At 36.7% G+C, this 12,837-nt stretch overlaps 1 protein-coding gene across 2 annotated transcripts in view; it reads left to right on the top strand.

The window, feature by feature from the left end:
* COL4A5 (collagen type IV alpha 5 chain) overlaps window positions 1-9,954 on the top strand; it is a 243,484-nt gene extending 233,530 nt beyond the window's left edge. The window contains exons 47-51 of one of the 2 annotated variants that reach the window (XM_081793057.1): window positions 1,693-1,905; window positions 5,118-5,295; window positions 7,212-7,326; window positions 7,711-7,883; window positions 8,690-9,954. In XM_081793057.1, coding sequence (XP_081649183.1) covers window positions 1,693-1,905; window positions 5,118-5,295; window positions 7,212-7,326; window positions 7,711-7,883; window positions 8,690-8,771 — 761 coding nt within the window. In that variant the 3' untranslated portion in view covers window positions 8,772-9,954. The remainder of the gene's footprint in view (window positions 1-1,692; window positions 1,906-5,117; window positions 5,296-7,211; window positions 7,327-7,710; window positions 7,884-8,689) is intronic. The other variant, XM_081793058.1, reaches the window with a different exon arrangement.
* Window positions 9,955-12,837: the final 2,883 nt, after the last annotated feature.

The following is a 12,837-nucleotide window of genomic DNA, read 5'->3' as shown; positions in this document are numbered from 1 at the left end:
CTCATCAGGGAAATGCAAATCAGAATGACAATGATATATCATCTTATACTCATCCCATCAAAAGAAAGGAAATAACGAGTGTTGACAATGACATGGATAAAAAGGAACCCTCATGCACGGTTTGTGGTAATGCAAATTGGTGCAGCCATTGTGGAAAACAGTATAGAGGTTCCTCAAAAAATTAAAAATAGAATTACCACAATGATCCAGTAAATCTACTACTGGGTATTTCTGCAAAAAAAACAAAAACACTAATTCCAAAAGATATACCCACCCCTCTTTATTGTGGCATTATTTACAATAGCCAAGATATGGAAGCAGCCCAGCTGTCCACTAATAGATGAACAGATAAAGATGTGATACACACACACACACACACACACACACACACACAAAGGAATATTACTCAGCCATAAGAAAGAATGAGATCTTGTCATTTACAACAACATGGATGGACCTAGAGTATATAATACTAAATGAAATATCTCAAAGAAAGAGAAATACCATGAGTTCACTCATATGTGGAATTCAATAAACAAATGAACAAACAGGAAAAAAAAGAGACAAACAAAAAACTAGACTCTTGAATACAGAGAACAAACTGGTGATTGTTAAAGGGGAGGTGGATTGGGGGTGGGTGAAATAGATAGAGGGGATTGAAAGTACTCACTTATCATGATGAACAATGATTAATGTATTGAATTGTTGGATTACTGTATTGTACACCTGAAACTAATATACTGTTTGTTAACTCTACTTCAATAAAAAAATTAAAATTAAAAAAACACACTCGGAAGATTGCTAAAACAGAAATAAATGATAATAAACTCAAGAGATTTTTAATATGTGTTAGCAACTCTAGACAATATAAATATAACTCTGAATAATATAAACATAAAGAATATTTATTGGCAAAAAATATCAGTGGCAGCAAAACAGAGTGGTAATACCTATCGTCTTCCTGGAACCAATACCCTGCCATTTCATTAACTGCATACAGGAAAGAAACAATTTAGTATCATCACATGTGGGCATTGCTGTGAAGGTTCCCCAAAGTGAAAATGTGTATACACAGTGGCAAAATGCCTGTGTATAAAGAGAAATTTAAAATAAGCTCAAATCAAGAGGCTAACTAGAGAAAGGGAATCAGTGGCAAATTGAAAATAGACATTTTGAAACGACTGCTTTAGAGTGCCCTGCCTATTCTCTAAACAAAAAGGTATGCTGGAGAATAATTCCCCAGATTCAAAGGAAAATGTTTTTCAGCACTGAAACTGGCAGACTGATGGCAACCACACCCTTCCTTTCTCATTGATGAACAAAACAGCAAACTGAAATTTCGTCCTGGAGTTTGGACTCCTGTAGTAGAGCGAGAGACTAGATAACACACAGGCTTCCTGAATAATCATCACTTCTTCCCATCTGATGTTCTGTCGCCCAGTACTCATTTAATGCCTAATGTTGTCAACCAATTCCATTAGGAAAAAAAATATATATGTTTAAATCTCTTTAAGAGCAGGGACCATATTTTATTTATCTCCAAATACATGATATCTAACAATGCCCTTATAGACACTCTATAAATAGTAACTAAAATAATGAATCAAATGAGGTCATAGTGTTTTGTCAATAGCCATAATAGTGGATCAGAGCTTACTTAAATTTTGTATACTGATGATTCCATGGAAATAGGTACCCGTGGTTTGGATGGTCCCCCTGGACCAGATGGATTGCAGGGTCCCCCAGGCCCCCCAGGAACCTCCTCTATTGCCCATGGATTCCTCATCACACGTCACAGCCAGACAACAGATGCACCACAATGCCCACATGGAACTGTCCAGATTTATGAAGGATTTTCTCTCCTGTATGTTCAAGGAAATAAAAGAGCTCATGGTCAAGACTTGGGTGAGATCATTGGCATTTTAATTTTTTACTGTGCGTTGTGTTTTGTTTTGAAAATCCTGTTGGGTTCTAGAGTAGCTTTGGATAAAATGTATCTCTCTATTCTCTTGGGGCTTCCGAATTGAAGACCATGTCAAGGGCAGCTGAATATATTCACTGTAAGTTTTAAATAAGTAATATTTTACTTTAAAAGCATTAGTTAGCTAGTGTAAGGTACAATTCTTGGCCTAAAGCAGCATATTTGGGGAAGGGCCACATGTACTTTTAGCTTAGTTATTAAGGACATAGATTCTCTGGGCTCTATGCAGTCTAGCAGCTACTTGAGAGGGCAGTGTTCACAACTCAGAGGAGATAGTTTCTTTTTCTCTGACACTGGTCTTCATCAAATTGAAAGATAAATTCTGAAGAGAATCTTGGTTTTAAAATCAAAGAAAATAAGGTCATTTCTTGATGCTAGTTTATAGTTCCTAAAATAAGTGCTTTAGCTTTGTAAAGTATTACCAGAGTTGACTAAAACTACACAAAGCACCATATTTGTATATAAAATCCACTTCATTTCGTGGGTTCCTGTGCATCTTCTCAATACTGTAATAGGCAGTTTGGTTGATGAAATGAGGCTGGACTGGATGGATGACTCTCAAGACCTTTTTAAATCCTTAATTTTGTGGAATTTTGACTTTGCATTTTGAGGCTCCATTGTTTGACCTGCAGCTACCAATTTTAGAGATCATTATCCCCTTTGCCTCCAAAGGACATCTAAGAAGATAGTCTGGGCTCCAAGTTTCTGGGGTCTCATGTTAGGAAGCCTCCTGAGGTCTCTAGCTAGACTATTCTGTGAAAACAGTTCTGTAGCAATAGAGACCTCTATTCACTCTGTTCCTAGGGCATGTGGCCACACCTGCCAGGCAGTGCTGGCCCACCAGAGCAAGCATATCCACTTACATGGAAACCAAGGTCATTTTATGAAGGTTATTTTATGAAGCCAAATAAAGTAGGAGTTTGCCCACCAACTTTATTCTCCTACTTCTACTTTTCTTGGTCTCCTTTTCATCTTTTCTCTTTTATTTGCCTTTCCTTTTTATACTTTTTTATGTAACATCTTCTTTTTCTAATTTCATAATTGAAAAATCTTCATTGTGAAAATATCCTTACCTTTTACATAAATTTCTCTAGTCTTCCTACCTTTTACATAAATTTCTCTAGTCTTCCTCCCATAAAATTCTTCTCCTTTTAGTCCATCTTTTCTTCACTATCAGCATCTTAACTTATACCCATAATTAAGCCTGTAAAGTTCACATTGCTCTCCTTTCAAGTCGAGGATACATTAGAAGGCTTTGAGAACCATGACATTCAAAAATATAATCCAAACTGAAAATGGAATCTGATATCCAGCATGTCATTGTAACTTTTCAAAATGCATGTATTTGGTCAAGCAAGGGCTGTCATAATATGCATTCAGACTTGGAGACTACAGACTGGCCCTGGCTCAGGTACAGTTTAGCCCTCAGATGTGGGAAGGCCATGATATAAGGCCCAAGATGCTAAGGGTGATCCCATATTGCAGAGTCTCTTCCATGGCTCGCACAAGGATCAAACTGAAGAAAGCTTGATCCAAAGAGTGGAGGCAGCTGTAGGTTTGATTTAAAGAAACAATCACATGATCACATAAATACAGTCTATGTTGGATTAGTGAAGGGATTATGGTGTGTAAAAATAGATGGTGGAGGTAACAGATTGAATACTAAAACTGTTCTGTATGGAAGCAAACAAATACTAAGAACCATTAGTGTATTAAAGCCTTATAATTGTAAGAATATGGAGGCATTGAGAATTCATGAGATTTTTCTTCAAAATTTTCTTTGAAAATTTGGAAACTACACAGAATTCTGCATCATTTTGGGCAGCCTAAAGCACAAATGCAACCGAATATCCCTGTCTCATCATTGTGGGCCTTCCTTTTATGTACCTCTTCCTTTTCATTTCTTTCTAAGACCAGGGATATTTCCAGTTCTGTCCTCAATTAAGCAGTAATATGAGTTTTATTTTTTAAATACTTTATAAATAAAAAGCACTTGAATTTCCATTCTTCAATTTGATTTTCACAATTATGATCAAGAAAGATATAGGACAAGTATCATTTTCTTCTATTTTATATGCAAAAATAGAGTATCATATGGAAGAGATGAGTCACTGGGTTCTACTCCTGAAGCCAACACTACATTGTATGTTAATTAACTTGGATTTAAATAATAAAAAATAATAAAGCATATTTAATTGGGAAAAAAGTTTATATACTTTAAAAAATGGTTGTTGTTTGGTTTCAAAACATTATATTGGATACAGTTAAAAGCATGATAAGAAGTCTGTTTTTAAATATAAATATTCACAAAACACTATACATGACAGCTGGTAACATTTGAAATATGGTTTGCAAAGTCCCAGACTCCAGATCATAAAGTAGAGTATAAAAAAGTGGTTTTGGAGCCAAGAGACAATAACCAATATCTTAATAACTAGCATAGTATCAATTTAAAATTCTTATAAAAAAATTTATATTTAAACTTAAAAATGCATGAGGGGATACATAGTTTTTCATCATTCTTTGGTGAATAAAAGAAAAATGGTCTAATCACTGGTAGAAGTAACCTCTATTGCCCTTACCAGTTCTGAAATTTTTTCCCGCTCACATCCTTCCTTTCTCTTTTATTTTTTTTCCTTTTTATTATTCACCTCCAAACCTGTTCATGGTTCATATAGGTCAGCACTACAGTTGTCCCTAGGATGAGAGAGATTGCAAAAACAAACAAGATAACATACTGGGGATGTCTTGGAGGGAGAGAGGGTGTCCTGGAGAGGAAGTACTAATAAGATATTATAGGAAATCAGTGTGTTCTTCATTTGTTTGCAATAGATTAGTCAATATTCTCCATGAGACATCATTGTTATAAATGTATCTCCAGCATAAAAATGGCGTTGGGGAATATATAATGAATTGCAACAATAAATACCTATATAAGTTATAAGATATCTCCTGATTTTAGAAATGTTACAAATGTAAGTAAGTGTGCATCCTATAATTGAAGAACTAAAGTATATTTATTATCTAAGAAGTGTGAGCAAGTTTCTCTTTGAAAGGTTGCTTGTTTGGGTTTCAAAAGAAACTAAAGTATCATCATAATATAGTCCTTCATCCTTTTCTCCCCAATTCTTCCTAGGGACGGCTGGCAGCTGCCTTCGTCGCTTTAGTACCATGCCTTTCATGTTCTGCAACATCAATAATGTTTGCAACTTTGCTTCAAGAAATGACTATTCTTACTGGCTGTCCACCCCAGAGCCCATGCCAATGAGCATGGAACCCCTGAAGGGCCAGAGAATCCAGCCATTCATTAGTCGGTGAGATACTGGTATAGCTTTGACTTTTACCAATCCCCAGTTAATGTAACTAGTCAGAAATGAATCTAAAGCTAAGAATTTCATCATATTCTTCCCAAGTTAGGTAAGACAAAGTGCCTTTATAATATTCAATTTGGTATTTAGTTTAAGCCATAGTAATTGGGGGTTCACTTTTGACCAAACCCTATGATAGAAATAGTGTAATATACAATGAAATCAGACTAATCATTAGTCAAATATATGTAAATTAATTTAATATATACCAGGCTTGGCTAAGTGCTACAGTAGATCTAATAAAATGTTATGAAAGCATAAGGAAAAGAATGTTTAATTTTAACTGAATAAATCTAGGATGACTATATGGAAGAAATGTATTTTAACCTGGTTAGTACTTGAAGAAGGATGGGAAGGACTTGAGACACAGGTAGTTATAAGAGGGAGGGGCATACTAGGCAGAGAACATGGGAATGGGTAGTAGATTGATGTATCTAGAATATAGTTTGTAAAGGCTGCATAGGAAGAAGAGATTGGAAAGTTAGCGTGGACCCAGATTGCAGAAGACTTTCATGAAACATCTGATTTTATTTTGGACTTTATCTGGTATATAATGGGGAGCCTAAAAGCTTTTGAGGTACATTTCACGGAAAATTACAGAGCCATTGGAAATGTAACATGGATTACAAAGGGGATAGTCCTAAAACAGACCAGTTAGATTGAAGGTATTGCTATAGTCCTGGTAGGAATGGAGTGGAACTGTCAGTGGGGAATATGTATCACTTTAATAGAATAGATAGGTTTTGGCAGTTGATTAGTTATGGGAGGGAGGAAGTGATAGGTGAGGTTTAGAGCATGAATAACTAACAGGAGAGTGGTACCATTAATAGAAATTTTTCTAGAGTTTTGCCACAACAGAACTCTAGTTTAACTCGATCTTCTAGGCTTATGAGATATTGCCATTTTTTATTCTGATCATGACCCAACTGACTTAGGTGTCCACTAACCATCATTAGTGCACATGACTAGTCTAGTTTCTAGAATGAATCCTTGCAAAGTATAGTTTCTTTGACATTGAATATAAAGGTTAAACCTAGTTCAGCTTCTCTTAGTAGCAAATTCACAGTGCTCTTTTTAATACAGTTGCCCAGATTTGCAGAGGAATTTATTCTTTGTGATTTTTGTCAGCCCCAACTCTTGGGAGTAAAAAGTCCTTTAAAGGTGTACCCTATTTTGTAGATAAACTTCACCAAATTGGTTCAGTCATATGTCAGAAGGTCCCTTCATGCTTTTTATTAAAGATTTGGTAGACTCAGCTATATTTACTTTGTTGCTGCTTTACTTGATTTTATAGATTTTAAGCCATGTTTCCACGTGCCTGGGTAGCTGCCCAGCATTCTGGAAATGCTGTTTTTCTCTCAATATTGCCAAATGGTTAATAAATATCTTTTGGAACAAGAATAATGGGTGGGGATTGAGAAAGTGTCTGTTTCTTGTCTTTTCCAGCTCACCAGGCATTGTTCTTACCACAGTTTCAGCATTACTAAATGTCTACCCTCAGTTGGGCACTTTGACAGCAAGTAGTGTGTGCAGTACACTAAGCCAAAGTCTTACAGCAATTACGGCATTGAGTGTAGCAAGTATGAATACAAATTTAGGGCAGAATGGAAAATGAAAGTGCTCTAACAGGGGTTGTGTAGTTTCTTGAAAAAAGCTTACAGTTTTCGTTTATAACTTTATTGTGTACATTTGGAGACAGAGCATATGCAAAAGCAGTTCTCAAAGTGCATTTTAATCCTGCTTTTGTGAGCACTGAAGACACCTTAATGGGTTTCTGTACCAGGAAGGCTTCCAAAGAAGAGGGACTGCGGTTTCCCACGTACTCACTATTTAGATGTGTTCCCCTCCCTTTCCCTTACCAGATGTGCAGTATGTGAAGCTCCCGCCATGGTGATTGCAGTTCACAGTCAGACCATCCAGATTCCCCACTGTCCTCAGGGATGGGATTCTCTCTGGATTGGCTATTCCTTCATGATGGTATGAAATACTCTTTCTTGTCTTTGTCATCACAGCTGACTGTCCATCATATCTGTGTATCTTACCAATATGAGGAATCCCTGCCGTTTTCATAGTAAGCTTGAGCCTCAAATAGCTTCTGTCCAAGTATTGTGTTCCCCTTCACATATTTTCTGGAACATATTTTCATAATCCGCCTGTTACTTTTGTTGAATACCCTTAGTGTGGGTGCCATTCTCTTGCCTCTTGCCCAGTGCTCGCTTTAGCAGCACATATACTCTTACCTCTTGCCCTAATTCCTTCACTGGATTTGAATGTTTGGCCAAATTCAGCACATGTCTTTGGGTATGCACTCAGGTATTATAGCACATGGGTATTGTGGGACATTTTCCCTTATCTTTCTAGCACACAAGCGCAGGAGCAGAGGGCTCAGGTCAAGCCCTGGCCTCCCCTGGTTCCTGCTTAGAAGAGTTTCGTTCAGCTCCTTTCATTGAATGTCACGGCCGGGGTACCTGCAATTACTATGCCAACTCCTACAGCTTTTGGCTAGCAACTGTAGATGTGTCAGACATGTTCAGGTAAGTTACTTATGGCTTTAGTTTAGTTTAGGTCCTAAGCTTCCTTCAGAGATACTGGGGAAGAGAGAAGCAATTCATGGATGGTTTATACCCAACAAATGTTAAGGATTTAGTGGACTGTGTTTTTTATTTTCACTTGTTCTTTTCATACACCTGACTCAGGTCAGAAAAACAAACGTGGCTAATATTCAGTATGTGCGGTTTCAGATGGCTTGGTATTAATCCTTCAGTAACAAAATAGACAAAGCAAGGAAAGGTCATGTGACCTGCTCAATAACTGAGCTGCTCAAACTCTACTGAGGCCACCCCAGGAATTGAAGCTGTAATATGATCCTTGCCCCAGTCCAGTGATCTCTTTTCCCAGGATGTTTTCAAGGCTGTCATCTCAGTGTTTGAATAAGACCACATATGGTATATTTGCTTCAGGATAGTTCAATCTATTAGATTTTTTTCAGTTTAAATTAATTTTTATATATTACTTCTTTTGAGTTATCATTACTTGATATTTTTGTTACAATTATCATTATGCATTTCATATGTATTATTGTTTTATCATTTATTTACCACCAGTTGCCCAGATCTGCCTCATTCTAGGGCTATTAGAGAAATGTATAAGAGAAGAAGAGGCTGAGACAAATAAAGATAATAGTGGTAGAGAGAAGAGTCACATTGCTCAGAATTTAATCATTGAGTCAGAAGGAGAGCTACTTAAGCACAAATAGAATGTCTGAGTGTGAATTTGAACCAGTAATAGAAGTGAAATATCTGGAAAGGCTAATTAGATTGTCTTGCTTCTTGTTTTCCAGCAAACCTCAGTCAGAAACACTGAAAGCAGGAGACTTGAGGACACGAATTAGCCGATGTCAAGTGTGCATGAAGAGGACATAACATTTTGCAGAATTCCTTGTGTGTTTTTAAATGTGATATATATACATATATATATATAAAAAATTCCCAGGATGCAACGTCTCACTCTTCCCAACTTTACCAGTGCTGCCACCAATGGTGCTACTATATATATGACCAAGAGGACATGCTGACTAGTAACCATGAAGATTCAGATGTACCTCAACAATTTGCCAGAGCAAGGTCTCTATTATCTTTATATGAATGAAATAAGGAAATGAATTTACTTTTTGGGTCCAGAATGACTTTTCCCAAGGATTGTAAGATGAAGATTATATATTTTGCCCAGTAACTAAAACAGCATATTAAAAATTCAATTAAGAGAAGAATCACACTGAGTAAAATAAAAGACTGCAGTTTGGGGGAAGAATTATTTTTCATGGTGCTACTAATCCTACTGTATCCCAGGTGTTTAATATAAAAGTGTTAAGCTTATTTTGCTCTGTAAGTAAAGAATGTGTATATTGTGTAAACAGCCTTTTAGCTCAAAATGTCGAGTCATGTAGATGTGGCCTGACACGAAGCACTCTTTCCAGACAATCTAGGAAAACCTACAATATAGACAAAGGTTTGTATCCATGTTTATCAAAGTGAGAGGACTTATATTCTTGCATCAAGTTACTACCAAGAGTAAATTTATTTTGATTTCTATTCCCTAAGTCCGTATTTGACTTTTTGAAAAAAAAATAGTTCATTTTCATCACTTTAATCAGAATTTTAAATGTTCATGTTACATGCCAAAGTATAATATCTAATAGAGCAATTTCTCTTTTGCTGTATTCTTTAAGACTCTTAATACCGGATGCCCCCCACTTTTTAATGTTTCTTGCATCTTGTTTTTGCTCATCCCTTACTAGGCAAAGTTCTCCCAAATTATTTTCAGAAACAAAAATATGCAAAAAAAATGATGATTTGTTCCCTGTGCTTCTTCTGTAAGAATTATTCTCCTGTGGTCTCTGCTTGTACGAGAACTGGGAAGACCATACTTGGTTAGTCTCTCTTTAATTACGAAGCCAATTGATGTTCCTTCCTCTTTTTTATTTTAAACATTTTATTATAAATAGTCATAGAGTACCTTATTTCCCTAGCTGTCCTCTTTTCACTTCATGTTTTTTAACTTACCAATATCAACTTAATTAAAGATATCATATGTCATAAGAATGCATTGTTGTGTATCTCTTCAGGCTATGTGTAAAAACTTGTGCATTTCCAGATAGACTACATATCTGCACATCAGCAAGCAGTCTTTTCTCAAAGAATCACTTTGAGCAGCTCCCATAGAAGTTTCTGCAGACTTTGATTACTCTCATGGCTGATAGAAAACGTAGAGGAATGTAAACTTTTTTTCTAATAAACAAAGCAACCCATTGGAAAGTATTTTCGAGATAATACATTTATTAACAATATTGTGTTGCTGGCTGAGAAAGGAAGCAGAACTACTTTCTATTTAGGGGAGAATTCATTAATAATGTTTAAAGCAGATTAGTGAGTTAATATTCCTGATGATTAAAAATGAACACATGTAGCTCTCCAGTTGAGAACTTGCTAAAAGTAAGAGGCATTGAAAGCCTCTATAAGAAAATTTTTAGTTCAATTAAAATATGAAGCAACCAAAACAATTTTCAGAAGTATAGACCCTAATATGAACCCATGCAAAAGCTACAGCTCAGAGTCTATTGTTGTAGAAGGTAGATTCTAAACAATGATACCTACTTAATAATACTGTTGATGGCAAGCTAGCCAAGTGCAAATTCAAGCCTTATTTTTCCATGTAGCCACATGAGTGAAAACACTAATGGGTAATTGTAAATGAAAACACCACATTACATCATGTAGATTTTTCTCCATGCAGTGCACATGAAGGTTACTCCTTGAGTTATCGTCCAGAGATCTTGCTCTTTGCAGCTTTCTGTCTCATTTGTATATGGTTGAAAACCTTGCCTCCAAAAGAACCTAACATTTTAATAGTTGCATGTGCAGCTAGTCTATGTGTTTCTTAACCACCACCTCACACCCAGCTCTCGCCAGTCCTGCTTCGTTGTTTAAAGTACATGAATTCAATCCACTGCAGGACCTTGATGTTGTTGACCCCCCCCCCCTTACCATTGAACATTCAGAGATTATTCTGATGTAACTGCTCTAATTGTTACCTATAGTGAGTTTTGTAGTCATACATGTTTAATGGTTTTCCCATGGGAGCAAGCAATGAATGAGCTGTTCTTGCTTAATCAGATACAAGTAGTTTCTACGTCTACAAACCAAGTAATATATATATATATATATTTTGTTGGTGTCACTCTTCACTTCCGAGCTTCTAAAAGAAGTTCTGCTGGACACTCTGTGATTGTACAGTGTATTTTCCCATTTGGCCAAATTTGAAGAACCCTTTCTATTTCTTGTGTCAGTGAAGTTCTTTGCCTCAATTGGCATGGTTAATTGAAAACTCCCTGGTTATACCAAGCCATCAGAAGTGTATTCATACGTTAATCACAAGAGGGCACTATTGCATCTAAAAATAAACAAGCGTGTGTAATAATTTGTTGAGCTCATCTTTGATGGTGGTGGTGAAGTTGTCTGAAGCTCTGCCTCCAGATTCCCTGTTTTAAGCTTCATGCATTCTTTCTTCCTCATAAAGATCGACAGCAAGTATTTTAAGAGGTGGCCCAGTTTCCCAATGTCTGCATCCAAAATAAAGGACAGCTTTGCTGTCAAAGATTTTCTTAAGAGCCTGATTAGGAATTGGCTGTGATAGTACTTCCCATGCCTCTCAACACAGAAGCAAAGAGCAATTATGTTCATTTGGTCAACACTTCAGTAGGCTTCTTTAGCAGAGCAGCTCTTGTTTTCATGCTGGACTATACAAACACCTTGATCCCTAGGCAGCTCCAAAATAAATTGAATAATATTTATAAGTCATACATCATTTATTTTAAAGCAGTGGTTTCTAGAGTATATTCAGGATGTTTGGAAGGCTTCTGTACTGAAAGTACTCATAAATTGGGACACTGAAAGAATAAATCCAGACAATCCTGTCTCCCAAGTTCCACAACGACAAACATTCATTAGATGTTCACTAGCTGTAGAGCACCATGACAGATAACAATCCAAAACCAACTCAACCAGAAAGATACGTAGTCACTATAATATATACTTCTATGAAGAGGTATGCTTTTCTATCTTGACTACCAAATCTTACTAATTCTAGGTTAGACTAGGATATATCATGAAGCTTTTTGCAGCATTAGCTGTCCAGAAGAAGCTGGCTTACCAAACTGTTCCCTAAAACATGGAAAGCTAAAATCACATTTATGTAACCTTGACTCTCTTTCTCGATGAGTGCATAGCATGCCCAACACATGGCCTAACAGGATGACAGATTGCTGACATGATACCATTTTATGTCAGATCTCTTTTTTGTTTTCCTCTTCCAGATTCTCATGGCATTCTTTGCCCTCTTCTCTGCCCCAGCGGGACCCTGTGCCCTCTGGCCTCTGGTTGAGTTCAACCAATGGGATACCCTCAGCAGGATAGAAGAGTGAAAGGCAAGACTGACGTTAGGGTAATTTATTTTCATGGGGGCACATGTAGTGAACTCGGGTTGGCTTATGCGCCTCCATTGAATGTTCCTGCTCCCCTCAAGATGATCTGTTCTTTTAACTTATTTACCATATTTAAGTAACCCGTTTCTTCTCATCTCTCCAAATCTATATTTATGGTGACAAGTCTGCTGCTGCCATGCTGCTAGCCCTGATTTTCTGCATTACCTTTTGTGGTTCCCCTACACAGCACCTATATCTTTCTAATTAAACCCTCCTCAGATGATCATAATTTAGTGTCTTGTCTTTTTGCTATTGACACCCTGACAAATGCACAACTGCTTCTAGTTTCCAAGATCTAGCGGAGGTGCTTTATCCTACATGTGGAAAAATGAGGGTGAATTGATAAGATGGACAGGCATAATTAGCATCTTCCACTTTGAACTGAGGGATAGACCAGCAGAAATGTGCATGAACATTACTTCATCTAAGACCTAGCTTACCATGCTTTA

The sequence above is a fragment of the Panthera onca genome, chromosome X, assembly GCF_046562875.1.
Source record: "Panthera onca isolate mPanOnc1 chromosome X, mPanOnc1 haplotype 2, whole genome shotgun sequence".
In the NCBI taxonomy this organism is placed as follows: Eukaryota; Metazoa; Chordata; class Mammalia; order Carnivora; family Felidae; genus Panthera; species Panthera onca.
Note: the sequence above shows the minus strand (reverse complement) of the source record. Positions and strands in the feature narration are given on the sequence as shown.